This window comes from Fonsecaea monophora (genome assembly GCF_001642475.1).
Source record: "Fonsecaea monophora strain CBS 269.37 chromosome Unknown Scaff2, whole genome shotgun sequence".
Lineage (NCBI taxonomy): Eukaryota > Fungi > Ascomycota > Eurotiomycetes > Chaetothyriales > Herpotrichiellaceae > Fonsecaea > Fonsecaea monophora.
Window position 1 is genome coordinate 95,928 of NW_019173933.1, and position 23,650 is coordinate 119,577.

The 23,650-nt window shown below is 51.1% G+C and overlaps 10 protein-coding genes across 10 annotated transcripts; 4 read left to right on the plus strand and 6 right to left on the minus strand.

Moving 5' to 3' along the window:
- Nucleotides 1-175: 175 nt before the first annotated feature.
- Nucleotides 176-1,231, minus strand: AYO21_00417 (hypothetical protein; the record flags this gene model as incomplete). Its single annotated transcript, XM_022650407.1, has 1 exon — nucleotides 176-1,231. The coding sequence occupies one exon, from the start codon at nucleotides 1,229-1,231 to the stop codon at nucleotides 176-178; it is 1,056 nt and encodes a 351-aa protein (XP_022517021.1).
- Nucleotides 1,232-1,858: 627 nt separating this feature from the next.
- Nucleotides 1,859-3,025, minus strand: AYO21_00418 (hypothetical protein; the record flags this gene model as incomplete). The annotated part of the gene is made up of 4 exons (XM_022650408.1): nucleotides 1,859-2,167; nucleotides 2,245-2,314; nucleotides 2,374-2,930; nucleotides 2,981-3,025. 4 exons carry the CDS (start codon nucleotides 3,023-3,025, stop codon nucleotides 1,859-1,861), a joined length of 981 nt encoding a protein of 326 aa, XP_022517022.1.
- Nucleotides 3,026-4,742: 1,717 nt separating this feature from the next.
- On the minus strand, nucleotides 4,743-5,807 carry AYO21_00419 (hypothetical protein; the record flags this gene model as incomplete). Its single annotated transcript, XM_022650409.1, has 2 exons — nucleotides 4,743-5,535; nucleotides 5,587-5,807. 2 exons carry the CDS (start codon nucleotides 5,805-5,807, stop codon nucleotides 4,743-4,745), a joined length of 1,014 nt encoding a protein of 337 aa, XP_022517023.1.
- Nucleotides 5,808-6,089: 282 nt separating this feature from the next.
- On the minus strand, nucleotides 6,090-9,276 carry AYO21_00420 (hypothetical protein; the record flags this gene model as incomplete). The annotated part of the gene is made up of 6 exons (XM_022650410.1): nucleotides 6,090-7,817; nucleotides 8,151-8,279; nucleotides 8,336-8,403; nucleotides 8,458-8,548; nucleotides 9,078-9,192; nucleotides 9,245-9,276. 6 exons carry the CDS (start codon nucleotides 9,274-9,276, stop codon nucleotides 6,090-6,092), a joined length of 2,163 nt encoding a protein of 720 aa, XP_022517024.1.
- A 442-nt stretch (nucleotides 9,277-9,718) lies between these two features.
- On the minus strand, nucleotides 9,719-11,157 carry AYO21_00421 (hypothetical protein; the record flags this gene model as incomplete). Its single annotated transcript, XM_022650411.1, has 2 exons — nucleotides 9,719-10,690; nucleotides 10,741-11,157. The coding sequence occupies 2 exons, from the start codon at nucleotides 11,155-11,157 to the stop codon at nucleotides 9,719-9,721; spliced, it is 1,389 nt and encodes a 462-aa protein (XP_022517025.1).
- A 780-nt stretch (nucleotides 11,158-11,937) lies between these two features.
- On the plus strand, nucleotides 11,938-13,474 carry AYO21_00422 (hypothetical protein; the record flags this gene model as incomplete). Its single annotated transcript, XM_022650412.1, has 4 exons — nucleotides 11,938-12,198; nucleotides 12,254-12,428; nucleotides 12,480-13,324; nucleotides 13,379-13,474. 4 exons carry the CDS (start codon nucleotides 11,938-11,940, stop codon nucleotides 13,472-13,474), a joined length of 1,377 nt encoding a protein of 458 aa, XP_022517026.1.
- Nucleotides 13,475-14,312: 838 nt separating this feature from the next.
- On the plus strand, nucleotides 14,313-16,148 carry AYO21_00423 (hypothetical protein; the record flags this gene model as incomplete). Its single annotated transcript, XM_022650413.1, has 2 exons — nucleotides 14,313-15,821; nucleotides 15,930-16,148. 2 exons carry the CDS (start codon nucleotides 14,313-14,315, stop codon nucleotides 16,146-16,148), a joined length of 1,728 nt encoding a protein of 575 aa, XP_022517027.1.
- Nucleotides 16,149-16,706: 558 nt separating this feature from the next.
- AYO21_00424 (hypothetical protein) lies at nucleotides 16,707-18,749 on the minus strand (the record flags this gene model as incomplete). The annotated part of the gene is made up of 1 exon (XM_022650414.1): nucleotides 16,707-18,749. The coding sequence occupies one exon, from the start codon at nucleotides 18,747-18,749 to the stop codon at nucleotides 16,707-16,709; it is 2,043 nt and encodes a 680-aa protein (XP_022517028.1).
- A 2,353-nt stretch (nucleotides 18,750-21,102) lies between these two features.
- AYO21_00425 (hypothetical protein) lies at nucleotides 21,103-22,092 on the plus strand (the record flags this gene model as incomplete). Its single annotated transcript, XM_022650415.1, has 3 exons — nucleotides 21,103-21,132; nucleotides 21,193-21,228; nucleotides 21,286-22,092. The coding sequence occupies 3 exons, from the start codon at nucleotides 21,103-21,105 to the stop codon at nucleotides 22,090-22,092; spliced, it is 873 nt and encodes a 290-aa protein (XP_022517029.1).
- A 686-nt stretch (nucleotides 22,093-22,778) lies between these two features.
- On the plus strand, nucleotides 22,779-23,099 carry AYO21_00426 (hypothetical protein; the record flags this gene model as incomplete). Its single annotated transcript, XM_022650416.1, has 1 exon — nucleotides 22,779-23,099. The coding sequence occupies one exon, from the start codon at nucleotides 22,779-22,781 to the stop codon at nucleotides 23,097-23,099; it is 321 nt and encodes a 106-aa protein (XP_022517030.1).
- Between the last annotated feature and the right edge of the window lie 551 nt (nucleotides 23,100-23,650).

Genomic DNA, 23,650 nt, shown 5'->3' on the forward strand with positions numbered 1-23,650 from the left:
CTGTCAATCTCGTATACCAGCTTTATATGAACTTTGTAGCATTGAAGACTTGTTGTCTGATCGAACAAATTGATTCTTCTCGTAGTATTGGAGATATATGACATTCTTTTCCCTGGTCTTTCAGAGGTCGACATTGCGAATTGCACAACTCAATTTTTGCGTCTTGGTTGTCCTCTCAAGCAGTCCGGTCTACACCCTCTCTTGCGGTGACCACGACCCCCGCCTTCTCCTGCCAGATGGCTTCGCGTGCTTGTTGCACATCGACACCTCGTGTATGCAATACTGTGACCCAGTCTTGGAAAAACATGGATCCACTGTCAAAGAAGCACGGATCATGGGTCTGTTGCTCGATGAATCGTTCCACGTCTGCGCGGCACACTGCATTGTCGAACAGCCACAAGATCTGCGCCGGTGTGAATTTCAAGAACGACTGGATCAGATAGAAATTCTGCAGGTCACTACCCCATCCTTGCATATGCCTGATCCGAAGTTCCTGGACAGTCGGCTTGTGCAAATCACTATCAGAGTTACGGGAACTGTGGAAAAGATCGTCGTATGCCTGCGGAGTGGATGAGACGGGACGAAGGTAAGGATACTGCAACGACAGATGGAACTTTTGTGCATCGTCGGGAATCCGCGAATACACCTCTCCGTCGGTAGGACAGATTTCAGTGGCAAGCAATTGTTCGAGCAAACCGCGAAAATCCTCCAGCTCAAAGAGTTCGTCGTTCGACCAGGTACGCAGAAGCTGCAGTCGTTCGGCGGTGGCTGTTGCGTCGGTGCGTGTGGTGCGATAAGGAAATTGGTGAAATGCTTTGGCATAGCTCCATAGCCTATAGACTGCTCGACGTAGTCGACGAGCTTCGCGGCGGTCTAAAACTCGGCGGTTGACGCTTTCCGCCTCCAGCCACTTGAATCCGGGGAACAGATCGAGGTAGCGCCGTGCCACACAAGCGACAGCCGTGACTTGCGAGAGCAGGGCAAAAGATAGAGGCGGACATCGCCGAATATGCAGCATTTGATTGTTGTTCTGGGTCAAGAGTTGTATGATATCTTCGACTGGTCCGTCTGTTTCATCTATTGTGGTGAAGAAGAGTGCCAGCTTTTGCGATTTGGAGAGTACGTCGTAGCAATAGTGACAGGTCAGCGACAGGCTGATAATATCGGACACGGAGGAGAGGGATTCGAAAATGCGGACGAGAAGTTCTGGGGCGAGGTGTTGTAGTGCCATGATTCTATGTCTAGATTGTCAGCACAAGCTCTGTGAACGACCGCAGGGTGGGAGTTACACACAGTGTCTGGTGGAAATCGAACTGTATATATGCGGACTAGGGCATACAAGGAGCAGCAGTGGTGCTGCTGCTGCTATCACTCTGATGGTCTCAACAAATTGAGACCCCGGCATTGGGGTTATCCAAGACAAGTCTCAACTGCGAGTACACATGCGAAGGAGAGGTATCAAAGCGCCCAAACTCGCTCTGTCGTGGAGCGCGGCGAGCCTGCGTCGCTTCCATCATGGCGAAGTCAGATGGAAGTATAACGCGTTCTCATTCCGTGCTCGATGGGTGAGGAGAGGAAAAAGAAGAATCGAGGAACAGAACGTTGTAAGGGAGGATGTTTATACGCAGGTTGGAGTCGACAACAAGAAAGCGGTCTGGGGCTTGGCGGTCACGATCTAGGATGAGCCCGATGAGTCAAGACAAGGCTGGACCTTGGAAACAACATCTTTCGTTCTCCCCCTCACTTGTGGGCACACAGTACTTTTAATTTACAGTAGAAGATGCTGTGATGCTTGGATGTCACAACATGTCTTTTTGACCAGAATAGCTTGCTATCTAATACTTTGACTTACAAGGCTCTACAAATGGTAGGGGAACTCTGTTCCCTCAACCTCCTTATACAGGGTCTCCATGGCGTCGACAACCTCACCTGGCAGGGGCCCTTGCTCAATCATGTCAATGTTGGAATTTAGCTGAGCGACGCTGGAGGCAGCAATGATCACCGCATCCCTAAACTCTTCTTTGAGCGTGCTGTGGTACACGGTCCACCTCAACGCTGCAGCGTGGCCGTTGATGCCGTGTTTGGCTACAAGTCCGATGGCACGGTCTGTGGCGGCTTCGATGTTGGGTTTCAGATACACAGATGCGTAGACTTTACCAGCCCAAGTCTATAATACCCGGTCAGTTGGAGCAGGTCCATGCAGCAATCTATTTACGGTGATAGCCATCAAACAAAGAAACTTACCGAAGAGTCGTATCGGGCGCCAGGTTGAACATGCTTGTGATTTCCAGCGAAAAATCCACCGGCTGCCGGACTGTTCTGAATATCAGCTCTGGAAATCTCGGGGCTGTAGGCCGTTAGGGAGTAGCGCACCTCCAAGCATAGAAGGCGATACCGTGCTTTCGCAAGACCGGGAAGAGTTCCTTCTCCCCGCTTCTGATGATGGGATTATACTGTCCCTGGTACACGCTCGGCTTGACGAAATCCTTTTCTTCGCAAATCTGGACAATCTTGTCCACCTCCTCCGCTGTGTAGTTGGACAAACCAAAGCGTTCGAATTTCCCCTGTGTATATGCTTCGTTGACAGCCGCGAGCGCCTCCTCGAAAGGTGTGGTCCTGTCCGGCATGTGCAGGTATTCGATATCAATCTTGGGTATCTTCAACGATGACAATGACGTGTCGATGTTTTCCTTGATCTTTTCCTTCGAGTGGCTGCCCGGTGCCAGGGACAACACCTTGGTGGCGATTGAGAATCGCGTCCCCGCCTCGACTGCGCCCAGTCTCTCCTCTGACGAGCCATGGGCCTCTGGCGAGTAGGAACGGGCAGTATCAATTTGACGTCCGCCACGCTCGTAGAATGCATCGAGGTAAGCGTTCACTTCATTCGGTGCATCGTAACGGACAGTTTTGTCCCGGGAGCTGTCTCCAACCTAGTCATGTTTGATGAGCATGTGATCAAGCCCTCCCTTGGTGTTCTTACATTGGCTGTTCCTAGCACGATCGTCAACGGTGACTTGATTGGCATCCCGTTAGCCGCTTTCACTCTAGCTTACTCAGGGGTGAAAAGGGAAAGGCAATAGCGCAAAGATGCTTGTTTCGGGTTAGTTGTATAATTTATGCTTGAGCTCAAACGACCTCTCTTCAGACGATCAAGAAGATTGCATGTGTTTTACTCCCGGATGCTGGAACACCATGGTTATATACATGGATGCTGTCAGTGCCCTTTCTTCGCCTATTATTGAGCCATCGGGGGAAACTTGCTTAACAATCACGCGTCAACGATGGCGTACGTACGGTAGCTACCTGCACCATCAGAAATACTCCATCAAATTAGTCAAACTTACTGAACAATAGGCATATGTAGGTATCCCAGGTTTACCTGCGTGGCCCCCACTCGAGACAATGGCCGAATCAGGCTAGCCGCTTTCCTGATTCGATTACTATCCTCGAGTCCAGCCCTCCGTTTGTGGAATCGCTTACCTCAGTATTCCCAATTTCCGTGATTTGGTCCGTTGACGTCCGGTCGCCAGCACCCATAACTCTTGACCCGAGCCCGACTTCACTAACGTCATGGTAATAAAGCATTTCCGAACCTCTTTGCACCATTTTCAAAACCTTCCGGCCTAGAAGGGCGGATTTAGCGGGCACCGAAGCTACTGTAGGGTTCAAGCACATAGACACTAAAGGATGCTTCATTCACCGGTTGACATCGTTGTACTTTATCTAAAGAGGTCTCGAATACCTTTACTTGTCGGTATCAATCAAGAGGCGATGATAGTCTTCGATAGAGAAACTACCAAGGAATATAAAGTGCCATTGAAATGACATTTCTCAAATAGTGAGTCGGTACAACTCAAATTGACCACTACGTCAAGATGATCGATCCATGGACATTCGACACCTTGACTCGGTCAAACGAGGTGTCAGAATACACGTCGACCTCTGCCCGCAAATGGTCCTTCCAACAGAAAATCTCCTCGGAACTGCACTCAACGATGAAGTCGCTTGGCAGAATCCAGTCGTGGGAGAACTGGCTTAGTCAGGCTGGATAGGCGCAACTAGGTATCACTCGGTCTGTTGAGGCCGCTGGCTCCATCCGTGCTCTTAGGGATCATCTGCATTTGGAAACCATCGCATTTGGCTTGATGGAGAAATTCATGTCTGACAATAATCTTGTGGGCAGCTTCTCACGCTCCCTGGACCCAAAATGAATGGCTTCCAGAAGGTATCACCAGCGCCAATTTTTGCCTGGGCTGGTAGCCCTTGTGAGATCGTACATCAATTCCCGAGTCGCCTTCTTCCGTTTAGTCGTGTAGTAGTAAGGGAGTTCTCTTGTAGGAGGGACACACATAGTCTCGACGGCCCTAGCGCCCGACAATCCATTGGCCAAGGGCGACAAGGAGTGCTTGTTTGTGATTGCTTACTTCTGACAGAAGTTTGACTCACCAAACGAAGAGCAATTTTGAATTTTTGTGGTAGCTTGTGGCGACCGGAAGAGTGCTTTTGGCGCATCGTGAGCTTTAAAAAATGGCCAGGAATATTCATGACAGTCTCGAGAGCTTTGAGCACGGATACATGGGGACTGTACTGTGATAAGGTTGCTGAGTCCGTCCATATTATCCACATCCCATCGATCTGGTCCTTCTGCAAGGGTGCGAGGGATGGTGCCAGAGAAGGTACTGAGGGTCTGAGGCGAGCTTATCTTGTCGCCGGCATGTTGCCAAAGTCGCAAAAACTCTCACTCAGCCAAACAGCTTCGCGTTGTCGAGTGCAGATCTCTTTCTCTTCGCTCCTGTATTCAGACTCAGGGTTTTCTTCTTGACAGCCAGCTCTTCCGCACCACCTCTTCGACTCGCGTATCTGTTGGCCCTGCGCATCCTCGTCTCGGCCCGCAGAGCATTAGGGCTCACGAATTGTTTATTTTCGAATATGACCGGACCACCAAAGCTGCCTTCCTGGATGACGACCGGTGTGAGGACAAAACGAGGCCCGATCTCAACCAGAGAGACGTCATCTCCTTGGACACGCTCCTTGGCGGCCTTGTCTGGTGCGGACTCACGGATCTCATACACACGAATCCAAATCTTTCCGTCAAGCCCGTAAATACCAATGACACGGTCAACGAATGGTTTCATGCCGCGGATACCCTTTGGGGGAACACAGAAGACACCGCGAAACATCTCCCGTAACAGCGAGCGATACTCCTGGCCTGGGATCTCTTCATCGAAACTCTTGTCAAAGACAACGATGCCTCTCCCACCTTTTAAGCAATTTCCTCCAAAGCCGAGCTCAGCCATTGTGTGTAAATTGGTAACGCTGAATTTGACCGTGGGTCCGTTGGGCGCACGCGCGAGCCATAGATACAGGTCTTGACCATGTTTCCGCGCTTCCAAGAAGAAGACGTAATTGCAGGAATGAAGATCAGCCAGGCCGTTGAGGGCGGAGTTGTAGTTGTTGGACGATTTTGTATCGAGTTTTGTATCTTTGTAAGTGTGAGGAAGCAAGGAATGAAGGTCATTGAGAAGATGCCGGTGTCTACGCACGTTAGTGACAAGCCATAGAAGAACGTGAGCTGCCGGAACATACCTGTATGAGACGCCACGAGAAGTGAGCATCAGAACTCGATTCCGGATCTCGCGAGGCAGTTGAGAGAGTTCGTTGACATTTTTCTTGCTTGGGACACTTTCTTCTCCGCTCGAGGATTCAGCGCGCAGGGTTGCGCTGCTTCCTGCGGATGAGACTGAGCCACTTTCATCGGAGTCAGAAGCGTCGCCTGATCGCAGTGCTGATTTGTATGCAGACGCCATGACAAAAGAGCGAAGCGTTAGAGGGAGTAGGAAACCGCCCAGGACTGTGGACGTGGAAATCTTTTGGTGAGAAATAAATATTTGCGGGGAAAAAATTGTTCACAGACAAGTTGGAGACTGCGACCAGTGAATGCGGTCAGCCTGCGGATCCGTCGAGTTCGAGCCGTCACCTCTCTCACAATGATGGCAATTTCACAGCAATCATGAAATCATCTATGATGATAGTCGTCGAATGTGTTCTGTTGTAATTGTATGGTATTTACTGCTTGGTCGCCTCCAACCTCAGCCGGAAATCTTGGGTACAGGCCATGCTACATGCCAGCGATCGCGATCACCGACTGGCGGAATTTCCACCTTCAGACTCGAGATGCCGCCACCTGTTGTACTTTTGCCCGTGGCTTGTAGAGCTTTGCTTAGTGAAGCTATCGCAATCGCCGTGCCTATACATGACTTCATAGAGTTTCGCACGTCTTGTGTCCATTCGCCATCTACTATCGGCGCGACTGCTTTGACTCTCCCTGCTGTCCCAGTTCCAGGTTTGGGATCCGCGAGCCGGGGAGGCGTGGACTCCCAGCCGTTCCTCAAAACTTCCTCCCATGCTTTTCTTGCGGTCTGTACCAAATTGGTTGCCTGATCGAGGACAGACGCATCAGGTAAATCCTGTAACGAACAGGACTGCTGAGCCACATCAAAGTCGACGGGTTCGGGGATGGAGAGGTTGAGAAACGGTCGCATCCTCAGCTCGTACCGTAAGCGGTCTGATGCGTACGCGGGTGAAGGCCTGTGAAGATGACCATGGCGTTGGATGATGACGAAGACGCGGTGCAGAGCTTTTGCGAGAGCCTCTGTGGCCTTGAGCCAAGTGAAATGGTGGTACAATCGCTTCAGAGTAATCTCTACCTCGTCTCGCCGGCGTGCATCCACATGTCGACTCGAGGACACAAAGAAGCTGATTCTTTCGAGGTGAGAGAGGTGCGAGTTGGATAGAAAGGAGAGATACCAGTACATCTCGGCAAATTCATGCGGAGCATACACGGAAAGTTCAAATCCCATCTGAAGGATGGTGCGAAGTTGTATCAGCTTGTAGTGATATATCCAACTGCTGAAGGAGTATGAAAAGGTGGGTTCCTCGCCACTCGGGTAAGGAACGGGCTGCTCAACCAGGACCGATTGTATGAACACGTCCAGGTCCTCGGCCTCCGCTTGAATCTGATCCCACTCAAGAGCTGCGTGGCACATTGAGCGTCTTACCCGACAGCGGTTCAGACAGTATGTCCTAAAAAAATTAAGGAATGACTGTCCGCAGCGATTCAGAAAAAGATCCACTTTAGCGAGGAGATCAATCTGCTGGTGATCTGGAATGTCTTCAATTTCGCTGTTGCTGCTCCCAAAAGACAGAGCGGTAGGAAGTGTAAGGGAGTGAATGTCCTCACTGACGAAGTCGTTGATGGCATATCGCCCCAGCACCGCGTTGTCAATGTTCAAGAAGGACTGTAGGAGGGCTCGAGCATACACCGCAGGTTGCGACGTCTGCGCCATGAACATCTGATAAGCAACGAGGAGGTCACTGCTGGACGTTATGTCAAGCAACTGAAATGCCGTGGTAATGTCCGTAACGAGCTGACGGAAGAAAGAAAAGGCTTTCTCCTTCTCAATAACTATCATCGGTCTTGGAGGCACACTGCTTGCCAGACCCCGTTGCAACTTCAAAGTGAAAGAAACAGTTGGGGTTGGGCGACCGAGAATGGAAGTCTCTTCAATTGCCTTGATCAGAGCCAGAGTTCTTTCCAGAGTTGAGTTGGCAGGTCGTTCGAGGAGCTCGCAACTGTGCAGTAGCAGCAGGAAAGCAGATCGTCCGTCCACCCTGTCTGTTAATGCTCCTTTCAAGGGCTGCGGGAGGTTGCTATTTTGTAGAAAGGCACGTGCATCCTGCAACGAGTCCATCACCTCTCCAATGGAGAAGTCATGTAGAAGAGGCCGATTGTATATCTGTGGCGCGAAGTCCTCCTCCTACACATCGTCAGCCGTGGAACAAGAACGGCTATTCCTGCGGACCCTACCTCGTAAAAATGCTGGCTCGCCACCATTGAGAGAACTAGGTCACAAGATTTGATCAAGCCAACACAATAGGCCTGAAACACGGCATGTAGCAGTGAAGGCACATCTTTGGTACTGGGACGATCTCTCCAAAAGCAAGCGTCAGAGAATTGTTTTGGTTGGGGCCAGAGGAGTCGTTCAATGTGTATGGATGTAAAGAGAGTCTGGGACAGAGGGTATCCCATATGCCATGCCACCTGTCGGAAGTCACACCATCGTTCCATACCTCAAGACAGAATTGCTTACCTCGCGATACATCAACTGATCCATCAACCATATTATCTCCTCCGCGGATACGCTCCTGGCGGGGTCGAACTCCTCATCGCTTTCCGCGTCGAAAGCGGTACACCCACTGTCCATCTTCGGATCACCGATCTGGTCGCCTGATCAGAGTCATGCCTACTTCGGACCCTAGAGAAGGGAAGACAAACCTCCAAGGCGCTGACGGCCTCATATAGTGTGAAATGCTCATCTTTGACTAGCTTGCCCGCGGCTAGTGCTATGTACCGGTCAGTCCACGTTAGAGACAAAGAGAAGCTCAAGCAAGACTGACTCGATGCAGCACGGCAGAACTCTCTCGTTATTTCAGTTATCTGGACATTGGGGTGAACAAGTTGGGATTGAACCATGACAGCCGCTCCCTTCTAGTGGAATGGGAGAAGAGATACAACAATGCGCCCACTGCCCATCAGTCGACAGACCTTCCTGTAGCGGCACGAGTCAACTGCGAAAATTTACGCGATACTGCGCAGAATGAGGCCTGGCAAGATCGAAGTAATGGCGAGACAATCAACGTGTAGTCATCAGTTGTGCAGAGGGGCATTTAGAGTGTGAAGGTCAAGGTCGTGTGGATGCGAAGTTGAAAAGATTATGACACGGGGATTTTTTACAGGCTTTGGGAAATGTCATGTGCACATCTGCGGGCACGCTTCCAGCTTCACCGTGAAGTCTTTGGTGTAATATGTACAAGTCTGATTTTTGGCTCCTCTCAGAAAGTTTCCTTTTCCCATTGATGCGTGCTGGACGCTGATTTCTCCTATTTTGCCTCCCCAGTAGCATGTTCAGCCATAGCACCCGCATTCGCAGCACTCAGACTCTGATTTTCGCCTTGTTTGCCGTTCTTCTCGGTGTCAGTCGGAAACGAGTTTGGTCGAGTTCAGGGCGTGAGCTCACCTGCCACTTTGCGAATCTCAAGTCCATCTCTCCTCTTTTCTCAGCCTGAAGTCTAGGTCCTTCTTTCAACGATCTGCGGACGACTCTGGCGGCAACGGCGAGATATCGGTTGTAACTGTTAACGTTAGCCGGACCCGGGCAAAAAAGGGGTGAGGAACTCGACATACGTGAGACCGGCAGCCTTCCATTCGAAAGCCATGGTGATGATTGACTGGGGGGCGAGTGTTTGAGAAGAACTGAAGCTCTGTGTTGGTATCAATGGGGGAGAGGAAACTGCGCAGCAAGGGTAAAGGGAAGCTTCGAGCTCTTGCCAAGGATTCCTCCCGGAACAACATTGATGCGACCCTCAGCCTCGTGCCCTATCAGCCTTGTCCTCCCTTTTCCTTGTTTGGTGACCTGCCACCTTGCATTCGGCGTGGCTATTGATTACTACCTAAGTGGAAGGATTTGACTTGGTCTCCAACGATGGCTCTCCTTCAGTAGTATTGGCTAGACTAAAAACTAGCACGGTATCTGTAACCGGTGGACCGAGAATCTGAGAGTAGAGCACAAATACAACGAGAAGACCATCGGTAAACCTCAGAGCTTGTTTGGGGTCCCTGGTCATTCTGCCAACATGATGATTTTTCATCGGCGAGGAGTCATATGTCTCGAAGCATGGCGACGGAGGCATCTATCCGGTGGATCTCCGTCATGAACCAACACTCCTTCTGTCGCCAGCGCAGCAACAATTGCAATTCCCCCGGCGACAGAATTTCCTCTTCGCTTCCTTGGACGTCACTCCGTTCAACCTTGCTCAGAGTCGACGCGAGCTTCTCTCGTTCCAGCCGCAGGCGCTCGTACAATCTTGACATGGCTTTGTACAGTCTGTCTAAGAAGAGCTTCTGCACTCTTTCAGGGTCGTAGAAGTAGAGGAAGGTTGTGCTTTTGGGTTGTCTTTGAGGGTCTCGAGGTACTTCTTGGAGCTCGAGGAGGCCTTTCATCTGCAGTTGTGCCAGTGATTTCCGAAGCTCTTTTGCATTCAGAAGACCAATGTCCTGCATTGTTCGCTCATCAAGCTTGCCCTTATCAGCCAGCATGCGGACAATCCGGAGCGCTGGTTCGCTCACGCTCTCGTTGATAAGCCGTAGCATCTCCTTGTCCCACAGAAAACTGTTGAGTTTGCTCTTGTCCACTATCCAAGATTTGGCGACAGAATCTCTCAAGATAAACTCAAAAGGTCCTTCTGCCAACACACCTAGCTGGTATTCAATAAATTGATGATCGGTACTCGTCCCGTTGACTCTGTTCTCATGATGGCCATTCAGAAAATTTCCACCAGCGTGCCAACCATTTTCATTGCTGTCCCCGTTGCTCATTGCTGGTCGACCTTCGGAAGAGATAGAGATAGAGCGGCTCATCTGGGGGATGTCTAGTCTCTGCAACGATTCTCCAGGAATGTCCGACAGTCGTAGTTTCAAGGGTCGTGAGTCGAGGTCTTCTAGCTGTAAACATGCTGCTCGAGCAACTTCTGCCGTGAGTCGGCCGAAAAGCTTTTCTGCATTTTCTGCTACCCTTTCATTGCGGATGTGAAGAACCAAATTCGAATAATCGATCGAGAGTAAGATATCGGCCTGTCCTCAATTAGTGGTGAACGTAGCAGAAAGCGCTAATAAGTCAATACCCGGCTAGAGCTCGCCTCAAGCTCGTGCAGAACCTGTGGCCAAGAAACTTTTCCATCGAGACGTTGCCCGAGCTCGGCGTCAACCCTTGCATCGCCCTCAGCCTTGATTTTCTTCGCGGTTCCTTGCTGGAGCATGCCATGGCCACGTAAGTAGCGTTCCGCATCCAGACGAGAATCAAAAGGTGCGTGGAAATGTGCCTCGCGGGGCGTAAGAATAAAGTTTGAAGTGATCAGTTGCTTTAGTAGAGCTCGAAAACGACTCTTGTCCATCAACTTTGACGAGTCCGCATCTCCCAAGACGTGTGCTTCTAGCTCACAGGCGGTAGCAAACCCCAGTGCAGCAAGATGTTCCATAATATCAGCACTTGCAGAGCCGAACCTCCACTCAACAAGTTCAATGAGTCTACCAGTACGCATGATGTTGTATGCGTTGTTAGTATTCGCCTGATAGGTCGACATCCCCTCTGGAGAGGTGTGGTGGTAGATGAGCCGTAGCTGTACCAAGCTTGCTATGCCGGCTTTGACGTGGCGGAGGGGAAGACGACATTTTTGAGCGATCTGGTTGACAGAAAGACGACCTACTTGAGCCAATTGTCGAAAGATTTGCTGACATTCACATCAGTCTCTTCTGGCGACACACCAGTCAAGGGAGTAATTCCTCACAGCAAGAAATGTGCCATAGGCATCTTCAACGATGCTGCAGCAAAGCTGCGAGAAATCCTACCACAACTCAGCTGATCAAATACCACCGCCTGTCCTAGGTATTTGCAATTACCTCCATCTCCAACACAGATCGACTCCTGACAGAAGGATCGGAGGATTTTATTATGGGTTTCGCTTGGCGGCGGCGATATGGTTCGCTACCTCATCTTTGATTAAGATAGCAACAAATGTCGATGAAGAAAGAGCTGCACGCCGCTCACTCTACGCAGAGAGATCGGGGGAAGAAACTTTGCTGGAGACAAGGCTGGCAGCGAGTCTTTGAAAGAAATTCCAAGGGACGGAGCGCATCCAATGCGGGGCGTTGGAAAGAGACTTGGCATAATAGTGCAATATGAGTGGTTATGTCCATCTGACCAATCATGGCGAATGTGAATTCTGTAGAATCAATTGAAGCTTGACTCCATCCGAAGCTCCTGTTCGACTGCATCTGTCATATCACCACCTCTCTCCATTCACTACGTGGCACTTTATATAATGGCTTCTCCAGCCTCGCTTGGCTCTCGAGCCCTGCGAGCTAGCAGTCGTCATATTTCCGTCACCTCTCTGCAGCGGAGAGGTCTGGCCGCAGCTGCGTCTGGCAGCTTTCAATATGAGACGGGGGAAGCGTCGGGTGTCAAATTCGCCAGCAGAGACCTGCCAGGTGCAACGACTACTCTGACTGTCGTCGCCAAAGCCGGTACCAGATATCAGCCCCTTCCTGGCTATTCCGACGCCCTCGAAAAGTTTGCTTTCAAGGTCCATTCTGATCTTTGTCACATCGATGGATCTCCCAGCTGACTTGAAAAATTAGTCTACCACGAAACGATCAACTCTGCGCATTACCCGAGAGGCTGAGCTTCTGGGTGGTGAGTTGTCGGCGTACCACTCCCGAGAGAATCTTGTCCTTCGAGCCAAATTCCTGCGTGAAGACCTGCCTTATTTTACCGAATTGCTGGGAGAAGTCATATCAAAAACCCGATACACGAGTTGGTCCCCCTGCGGATTATGATTGGAACCTGATGGCTGACGATGTACAGCGCATGAACTCAATGAAGAGGTGATCCACGTTATGAAACTCGCACAAAAAGGTCTCCTCGGAAGCCCTCTGTCCCTCGCACTGAATTCCGTTCATGGTGTTGCCTTCCACCGCGGTTTGGGCGAGCCATTATATGCCACCTCATCGGTTCCGATCATCCAGTATCTTGATGCTGAGGACGTCGCGAAATTCAGTGACAGTGCCTACGTCAAAGGAAACATTGCCGTTGTTGCCAACGGTGCAAGCCACGCTGAATTCTCCAAATGGGTGGGCGAGTTCTTCCAAGACACTCCGGCTGGTTCCAAACTGAACAGTCCTGCTTCGAAATACTACGGCGGTGAAGAGAGAATCGCTCACGGCTCGGGTAATGTGTTGATTATCGGTTTCCAAGGCTCCAGCTCCTTCACCGCTGGGTCCTCGTACAAACCAGAAATTGCAGTCCTGGCTTCCTTACTCGGAGGGGAAAGCAGCATCAAATGGTCTCCAGGCTTCTCCTTGTTGTCTAAAGCCGCACACGACTTCCCACAAGTCCAAGTCTCGACTCAACATGCCGCTTATTCTGACGCTGGTCTGCTCTACATTACCTTCACCGGGAATGCGGCTCAGATTGCCAAAGCAAGCGAGAATGCAGTCAACACACTCAAAAAGATCGCAGCAGGCGAAGTGGCAGAAGAAGACATCAAGAAGGCAACTGCATTGGCGAAATTCAGGGCTCTCGAGGCTGGACAGCAGACCCAGGCTGGTCTGGAAGCAACCGGAAATGGACTTATCGAGGGTGGGAAACCATTCCAGATCGATGAGATTGGCTCTTCCATCGACAAGGTTTCTTCAGACAAGGTCAAGGCGGTAAGTTTCGCGGCACGGCCATTTGTGAATTACAATTAGCTAACTTGTGTATAGGCGGCGAAGAGCTTGCTGGAGTCGAAAGCATCGGTATCAGCAGTGGGAGACCTGTTCAGACTTCCTTTTGCGTCCGAGATAGGCCTGACAGTTTGAAAAGGGAGTGGCGCATCCAATTTCCATCGTGCATTCTGGTGTGTAAAATTTGTAAATAAGAGAAGAACGCCTACCAAAGAAACTCTTTTTTAAAGCTGGTCACGTTACCATTTGTCCAGGCCGTAATTATGTTTGTGAGTTGTAGGTATATTTTGTATCTACGCCGCTGCTCCGTTCCTCCACAAGGAGACAGGGCATGTGTGTAACGGAAGAAAGCCGCATGCATTGACCTGTCTGCCTGTCTAGGCGAATCACGCATGGTGTGTGGCATTCTGCTGAAGCCTTGAGTTCCGGCAGTCGTCGACCACGGAACCAATTTCCCTCGCAAAAGCCCTTCAACTCCACCATCCGCCACGATTCCCATACCCTTGTTAATTCTTCGGCATTAGTACTGATGACTACTTGGTGTAATGAGGCTAGGAATAAGCTTACTCCAGCAAGATGGCAAAGCATGGGAGGATTCGAGACTTCACAGAGGCGTGGATGACCATGAAGAGGGGAAATACCCCGGGATACTTGGATGAAGCCACATCAGATGATAATCTCAACGAGACCCGAGATGGAACCTCAGTCCAGATACCATGGACATTCTGATTTGTGCCTCTGTTCAGTACTGAATGTGGTGTGGTCCTGCGAGACTCCATCCATCTTGCGGCCGGTTCCACGGTTTTCGTTTTCCGTGGCGGATCCGGGGCGCAGATAGGAGGAGCGCGTCCTACAGATTCGCCACAGCAGGGACATACATAAACCGACTGCCATTGCGCTGCTTCTGCCAGCCTTGCAAGGCACACGGCTGTGGTTCAGTACTGAAAGTCGAAGCGATAATACCGTGAACAAGATGACCCAACACACTTTTGACGCCCTGATCGTCGGTGCCGGGTTTGGAGGCATCTACCAACTCCACAAACTACTTTCTCTCGGCCTGTCGGTGAAGGTTATCGACTTCGCTGGAGATGTTGGCGGCACCTGGTACTGGAACCGCTACCCAGGGGCTATGAGTGATACAGAGAGTTATGTATACCGATATTCATGGGACAAAGACGACCTTCAGACCTACCCATGGAGTCACCACTACGTGAAGCAGCCAGAGGTGCTTGCTTACTTAGAACACGTCGTGGACAAGTACGATCTAAGGAAGTATATGCAATTCAACACGGAGATGGTAGCCGCGGATTGGGATGACGAGGCCGGTGTGTGGCGGGTCGAGGTCAGTACGGGCGAGGTCTTCCTAGTGAGATACCTTGTTACTGCGCTGGGCTTGCTATCAAAGGCAAACTATCCCGATATTCCTGGCCTCGAGGACTTTCGAGGTGAGATGTGCCACACTGCAAAATGGAGGCCGGAGCTGGACCTCACGAACAAGCGGGTAGCCGTCATTGGATGCGGGTCGACGGGTGTGCAAGTCATCACGGATGTTGCAAAGAAGGTCAAGAAACTCACATGTTTCCAACGACATCCCCAATACTCGGTGCCTAGTGGCGATGCCCCTGTGAGCGAAGAGTACCGAGCACAGATCAATGCTCGTTACCCCGAGATTATGAAGCAGGTCCGCAACTCAATCTGTGGGTTTGGCTTTGTCGAGTCAACCACCCCCTTCCACGCAGTCCCCGCAGAACAGCGTGAAGAGATCTTCGAGGCACTATGGCAAAAGGGTAACGGCTTCCGCTTCATGTTCGGCGGATTTAGCGACATCGCCACCAATCGTGAGGCCAACGAAGCAGCCTGCGCTTTCATTCGCAAGAAGATCGGCCAGATTGTTCGAGATCCCAAGAAGGCAGAGAAGTTGATGCCACACGACTATTATGCCAGGAGGCCCCTGTGTGATGGCGGCTACTACGAGCAGTTTAACCGGGAGAATGTTGAGATCGTCGACGTCAACGAGACACCAATCACAAGGATCACGGAGAAAGGAATCCAGGTCAGCGATGGGACGGTCCACGAATTAGACGTCATCATCTTCGCAACGGGCTTCGATGCCATCGATGGGAACTACAACCGGGTACGGATACGAGGACGAGGTGGCGAGTCCTTGAAGGATCATTGGGAGCCTCGCGGCCCGACCAGCTATCTGGGTGCCTTTGTACCTGGCTTCCCTAACTTTTGCATGATCACCGGACCCCAGGGTCCTTTCAGCAATATCCCCCCGGCCATTGAGATCCACGTCGAGCTCATCTCGGACATGATTGCGCGCGCCGAAGAGAATCGACGGCGACAAAGCAATGGTCAGCCAGGGAGCAAGAATCTCATCGAAGCCCTGCCCGAGGCCGAAGAAGACTGGCTCCAAGAATGCGAGAAGTCAGCCGAAGGAAGTCTGTTCAAGGAAACTGCCTCGTGGATCTTTGGCAACGTAAGTCCTCTCTGCGTTTGTTTTTCCCCCAGCATCCTCTTCTTATTCTCTGTGTTGTTTGCAGTTGGGATGACATGAATCTTCGCTAACAAACCCCCGACTTTTCAGAACGTCAAAGGCAAGAAGATCGCGCTGCGGTTCTTCTTCGGAGGATTGGCCAAGTACAACGAGGCGGTCCGCGCCATCATCGACGATAACTACCGCGGGTTCCGGCCTCTTGGGGAGAAGACGAGCCAGGTCGCCGGCGCGCGCCCGGCCGACCGAAAATCCCTTCCTGTCGACACTGTCACGAGCGTCCCGGCGGAGACGGTCGAGGCTCTCAACTAAGGGCAAAGCATGGCGATGGTGATGGTGATATAGCGATGGCATTTTTCTCATAACATCCCCCTCTCCCGGTCTTTTGTCTCTGGGCGACAACTCGTATCGTTAGATACCTAAGATGGAAGATGGTCGATGGAATAGGGTCTCTTCGATTTACAGGGCCTGGGTTTATGGCCCGACTAGCACGACTAGATCTCGGGATATTATTTGTACAGCGGATACTGGCAAAGATTAGAAAGGGATCGCGAGGATAATCTCCTGTCGAACGAACATCCGATCTGACAGTGACATGGAAAGAGAAATGAAACTAGAAATCAGAAAAAGAATCAAAACATAAAAACATAGTCGACCCTTCAAGTCATAAGATCTTTTTATTCTTGCTTTTCACCCACCCACCCAAGGGATTGAATCATATCCCTGGTAATCATTGTCATGCTAATCAAATGCGATACCCTTCCAAGTACGATACAATCATTCCGAGAGCTGTCGTCCAATGCTCATTACTAAACATAATTCTAGCCTCCCATCAAGTTCTTCTGAGATGCACTCAGGCAACATGTCCACCTACCAAGCATAATCGGTCGCAAGCTGCTGGCTATTGCCTTGCCGCCATTCTCCGTCATCACTTGGCTCGCTGTCGAGAAAGTCATTTTCGTGATACTGTGTTTCGGCCGGCCGTTGGTCCGAGATCACAAGATTTACCATGTCACATCTACCTTGAATAGTAGCGGGAGTTGAGGCATCACTCTCATCGGTACTGTCGCCGAGACTGATCTTCTTGAGGTGACCGTTAGCTATCCGAGAGCTCTGTCGCTGTGATGTAGTGGGTGCCTTGATCAAAAATTTGCTCGCGACATTGGAGGGCTCTTCGGTGTTTAGAAAGACATTCTCCAACTTCGGCAGCCACCTCTGTCTGAACTTGGCACGGTCGCGCCAGCTAGCGTTTTTCAGAATCGCCTTGATGTTGAGTCTCCTCAGCTGCGGAAGATGCGCAGCAGAATCAACAAGCGATGTAAGGAACTCTTCTGCATCCTCTTGTGGCAGTTGACGCATGTTTTCGATGGAGATGCTGACAAGGTCCGTGGGCCAAGTCGGAGGTCCATTTGGTAGTAGCTCGTCGTAGAGGGGTTCGCGGTCGCGGAAGGAAGTCGGATCGATGTACAGCATATCAACCTCGAGGTGTTGCAAGCGAGGACACAATGCTTGGAGGTTGGCTATGAAACCCAAATCCATGGACTGATTACCATCGAGAGTGAGGGTTCGCAGGCTGGAACCGCCGCGGCTCAAATAGGCTTCGAGAGCGTCGGATGTCAAATTGGGACAATTCCGCAATTCCAGGTGTAGGAGTCCAGGCGGAAGAAGAGGCATGGTCATCTCGTCAACGATGCCGCAGTTTCGAAAAGATAACGACTGCAAATCTGGCACGCTGGCCAATACTCCAGCAAGTGAAGTGCCCACAGTAGTAATGTCTTCATCCCTGGCCTTTTCCGGTAGACTTAGGTTGAGGAAGGTGAGCTCGCGCAGGCGTCGGAAAGAAGGTCTGGAGTGAGCCTCCACAGCCATGTTGAGGACATCGAGGGTTGTGGGAAACCTTCCATTCCACTCAAAGCTCCTCATAAATAGATGATCCGTCTCCAAACGTTCCAAGAGCTCTGTCGGATAACTCCACTTGACTTTCCTTGCTGCTGGCTGTGCCCATATCACAGTCGTGAGGTCATCGTAGTTGGAATAGAGTCTCAACCCTTGCAGCAGAGGGGTCATAGAGATCAACCTGTCCAAGGAAATACCACTCTTCTTGGCGAGAAGTTGTTTGACTTCAATGTCAAGGAAACGGATCTTTTTTCGGTAATCGGTGGTAAGGGACTCGTGGGCCTGTTCGAGCAGCCCAATGAGACGGTGAGCTCGCCATGATGGATACAGGGGAGGGCTATAGAGAAGAGCTGCTGTGCAGGCTTCGTGGAAAGAGTGACATAAGAGTCCTGTTTCACACAACCAGTTGATCGAGGGCTGTGCTCGCGACGTCGGGCCATACAGAGGGTACGCTGCATATTGCATGATGCTCACGAGAACGTGGTACGGAAGTTGTGGCCACGGAGGGATCCTCGTGTTGTCGGAGGCCGACGACAAGTTAACACATTTTACATTCGTCCGGCCCCTATTGTCAGGTAGAGGCTTTTGTCGTTTGTATGTTTGAAATAAGCCGCCAGCATCCATCTGGCTCCCATTTCTCTTGGAGGGCAAATTTGTTCGACGTCTGTTTGCTTTGAGCGAGTGCTGGCGCTTCGATGATGGCGTTGGCGCTGGTTTTCGCTTTGGTGGCCGTGACTGCTTCTGTACCTGTACATATGATCTCGTACTTCTCCGAGGCCCAACGTCAGCGTGGGCGGAGGTGGAATGAGAGTCAGTTTCATCTGATGAGGAATCTGAGATGTCATCGTTGTCATCATCACTGGATTCTCTGTAGGTCTGGACACGACGCGCAGCCCGGCTAGGACGAGGTTTGAGGGTGAAGTCCTGCAGGTCATCGGTGTCGCTGTCGCTGTCGTCATTTGGGTATCGGACTCGAGGACCACGACGAGGCTGAGAGCGGCTTAAAGGATTGGCCATGGTGGGGAAGGGCAATCTTGACTGTGGCGGCGGAAATGGACGAAAGAGGAAGAAAGAGCAGAACTCGAGTCGCGCAAAATGACTAGACTAGTTCGCGGATGGCCAGCCTGAGCGTGAGTATCCCGAGGGACCGCTGTTGCGACGAGAACCTGTTGGCGCAAGATGCCGTGGGTATCGGTCACTCACAGGATGCACGAACTGCAAAAGGGCGCATGCAAAGCACTGAGATCTTGCAGGAATTCGAATCACCTAAGCTGCGGATCTTTCTGCACGCAATATGCGCGGCACTAGTCGTGCTAGGTCGTGCCTACCCGGCTTGGCGGGACACAGCGGAAACTCAGCCGAGGCACAATGGGTATCTTTTCCAGTCAACGACAGTTACCCATATGGAGCTACCTATGGAGTAATAGTACTCTTATGTAGATACGAGTACTTAGATACCTAAGATTTCAGTAACACTGCAACGTTCTCCTTAGTGTCTCCTGGTATGGCGGCCAGCATTTCATCAGTCTCTGGCCAAGATTTGAATTCCACGGTGAATCACTTTGCACCTGTAAGGGGTGTGGTCCAAAGTAGTGTCCGATTGGTAGCAGCGAGAATAAGTCCAAGTACTCCCTCTTCCGGGCATCACGACTATTCCTGTTCCTGGCGCGCTGTGCCTGAAAACCTTAGGAGCAGTAAGCAAATCAATGTTCCTCATCCGAGGAGGCCAACTAGCCCGCAAGTTTGCTTGGATTAGCAACACCCGAAAGCCGCTACGTAGTTCCTGCCTTGGGATTTCTGAATGAGCGCAAGGGGTGGCCTATTCTGAATCTTCCCATCTTTCACTATCAAGATAGGGTTTGATGTGGCTGTATGTAGAAACAAGCCATAGACTGAGAAAGTCTCGCGGGGGTTTTCATCATGCTAGCGGTTCACAGCGGGGGTGACAGTAGAGGGCTCGGCTACCCACCCGGGCCTAGAGCCGGCCTAGCACGAGCATTCGTGTGCTGTCCAGGCCACTCTGGGTGCTAGGGGAGCCACTGGGATGCTGAGGATCGGGGAACAAAAGCCTACGTTGCGTGCTTCCTGCTCGTAAAGTATTCCTACCTTGGCATTGTACGACCTGAGTTGCAGTGGTGTACCGAACTGCAGGACTTCGCATGCAACCTGCACTGCCACTGAAAATCATGCACGTTTATCTTTGGTTCATGGGCAGCGATGGCCGCTGATCATCCTACTAGCAACGAGTTACCTTCGGAGTGCTTTTCATGTACATGTTGGAGTTAGTATCAACCACTCGGCAATCTCTCATTCAGGCTGTTATCGATAAATAAGTCCTACCTCGTACTCGTACCTGAATGCCTGGGAAGGTCTGCTGTTACAGTAGCTACTCAAATCTCCCGGGCATAAACGGCTGGGGGTTTCGGGGCTTCCATGGCTGGGCTGGGCAGCGGGCAATCATGGGCGACTGGCACTGGCACTGGCCCTTGCCCTGGCTACGTAGTTTCCGCAGCTCCACCACCTCGCCCTTTCCCAGCTCGTCAGCCAATCTCACTACTCGGCACCCGGGGCCAGCAACTTGCCTAAGTACCTAGCTCTTTACTGTTGGCGTTGCTTGGGGCTGCAACCTGTTTGCTACCTTCATTGAGAGTCTCAGACAAGCTTCGCAACCCAAATCATCTCCTGTTCTCCTCGTAGAACACCATCCCTTTCCCTCTCGCTGCGTACCTGGTACAGAGAACAAGATAAAGTGCCTCATAGTCGTCGACGCCGTCATTGCCTCACTGCCTCATTGCATCATTTCAACCTTCTCTTATTGCCAAGTCGTAGATCTGCAAGGAACTACTAGTCGTATACCGAGTACTCTACCTCGTCTGAGTGCCTCTTCCTGCCCCCCCGGTCCCATCCTCCCCTTCCAGCCCCAAAAGAGGAGTCAATCCCCCGTCATCATTTGCCGACTCCGATCAAAGCAAGTCACCCTGCCAACTTTCCTGATTTCCTGCACTACGCCTGCACACCTCGGACACACCCTGCAGCAAAAACCCAGCCAATCCTGCACCTGGCGAACCAACGGCCCTTCCTTCCACTCTTTTTCCGTCTCTCAAAGACATCCTTCTCCAAAAATAATCCCATTGACTCTGCTCGTTAAGTCGTCCAACTGCGAGTACCGAGAACTGATCGACGAAACACCTCGCACCCTTCGATTGCCCTGCCAGCGCAACTTTCTCGAATCGTCCGAAACAGGCACACCTCGTCGTCAGTGATCTCCTGACTCTACAGCGCATGGTGTTTCAAGTCACTGTCTCGCACTTTCCTCTCGCCACCTCCTCCACCGTCTTCGTTCCCACGGTTTCTTGACCTCGTTGCGGAAATGGGTGGAACACAGTATGGAAAGTTCCAAGTAGGTTGCTCTCAGAAGCTCGAGTTCATTGCTTTTCCAGTCGCTAACCTATGGCTGCAGGACTTCTGTCGTGATGCGACACTACCTATATGCAATGTTAGACCTCCCCTGTCAGACGATAAGCTCTCCGTGGTCTTCTAACTGCCTCTCCAGATCCTCGTCACGAACAATCAACCACCTGGCCTCGCATATGGAGGCTGTGTCCTGCGTGGAATTACGTTAAATAACAACCGCAATCTCGCCAACTTGGGCTCAATACTGCTCTGTGGCATCGCCATCGTTGTTGCCCTGTTTCTGCTATGGCGCGCAGAGAGGAAAGCTGCTGCGGTTGGTCGTCGGGAAATGCAGATGTTTCTGGTCGGTTATATCATCATCGAAATCTGCGAAATATTCACAGTCGGCGGTTTTCCATTGAACAACGATGTGCGGAAAGGTTTCACAGCCGTCCATCTGGGTGCTATCGTGGCGACCATGTGGATCTTGCTCATGAACGCAGTAGTGGGCTACCAGTTAGTGGATGACGGCACGCCATTGTCAATGGGGTTGATCGGCCTCAGCTCCCTGGCATTGTTCGTTGGCACTGGCTATATTGCCCTGGACACGGCCTTCTCTTGGACAGGATTTTGGGACAGCTCGTTACAGCCACCGCACCAGAACTACGCCCTCTACACGCTATACCAACTGGCACCGCTGGTATTCATGTTCTTGTTCTTCGTCCTCGAGTCAATATTGGTCCTCAAGATCCTCGGCGAAACGAAACCAATGATCTACCTGATTGCCGCAGCCCTCCTCTTTGCGATTGGCCAAATCTTCATGTATGTGATATCGACACACATTTGCAAAGGTGCCGATGGCGACATCAATGGCACCCTTTTCGCAACCCTCTTCACGCTCCTCAGCGTCGTGGCAGTGTTCGTCTTCTGGTCGTCAATCACTGAAGACGACTGGCCGATCCAATAATCATAGCAAAGCCATTGCCAGGGGGTTTTGAAATGCTGTCACCAGAAAAAAACCCGGGTTTAGGCAGAGCTTGCCAACCCTTATTTCTCTTATGGGCCTGAACAATTGCAGGCAGAGAAATGATTTTTAATATCTTGAGACGGCAAACCTGGTGCGATGCCCCCCCTTCCCGACCGGAACAAGGGGCGTCCTTGTCGTTTGTCGCAACATTCTAATGTTCCCCAATTGGAAGGCTTGGGCATGATAGCTTGACGAGTTACGCAGCGTTTGGCATCTGTGAAATGTGTATTGATCACAATTTCCGGGAGGTTTCAGGTTTCAGTCGATTTCAACGCGATTCATGGGCCGAAACAAATCTTCCGTTCGACTTGAGGGCTGTGAGCTGGCATCATACAGCAACCATTTGACCTAGACTAGAATATAGTAGTAGTCCTGCAAGGATATATCTTTGTGCTGGACGGTACAACACATGAGATATCTCTCAAATTTTGTAATCGAGAACGAACTCCATATGTAACCAAAAAACTTCACGCCGTAGTCAAAGCCAATGCCCTCGCGGTATGGAGCGACCAGGGAGCCGTCAGACCAACCGCAACCGTACAAAATATCAGAGAACTAGCTTTACTCCAACGCACGGTAACGTCCACTCTGAGCGCCCTAGCAAATTCCTCAGCCAGTGAGTTCCAATGCCTGTGTCCAGTAGGGACGGCAAAGATGTCGCCGAAGCTGCTGTTTCGGCTCCGGTGCTGGTTGCAGATGCTATCAATTTCTGCCGAGCGTCATCAAACAATTCCTCCGCCGAGTTTTTGACCGCAGTTGCAAGACCGGCGACTGTCGTACGTGCGACATCTGTGAGGAAGCCTCCCATCTCTGACGGCCCTGTACCATTGTTCGCCTGTCCCGGAATGCTCCCTATGCTGCCCGAGAAGTTCGCGGTATATAGCCTGGGAGTGAACCAAGCGGCAAGCGTCTCATGTGAGAATAACTCTCCTCCTCCTGAATGTTGAGATGGAAGGGTAGGTAGGTCGACGAAACATCGATTTGACCAGTGGCAGGACGATGCGAAGAGGATGATGAGAAGAAAGGAGCAATATATGCACGGGCGGTTGAGGAGGTATGTGAGCACGAGCAGGAGGATGAGATGTATGGGCGAGAGGCTGAGGGGGAGTGGGAGTAGGAGGAGTGGAAGATATCTGGTGGCACGACTGCAGTTAGAGCGTTTCCAGAACCATCATAATGACAGATGCAATACTTACGAGCGAAGACAATACATTGGCATGGATATGATGTGTTCTTGGAAGTGTAAACTCGAGGAAGAAAGTAAAGGATGCTTTTAGAGATGGTGTGGAATCTGGGCGAGGTTGGCTCAGCCAAGCGGAACGAATGAGCGTGGCTGTATTATGAGAATGGCACTGATGGACACATGGCTCGAGGGGTACCTGTGTCACAGATACTATACCAAGGATTCAAAGGGGTTGAACAAATCCATCTTCTTATAACCTGCAGAAGCGGTGACACCCTGCATGAAGATGCAGGAGGCTACAGTCAATTATTGACA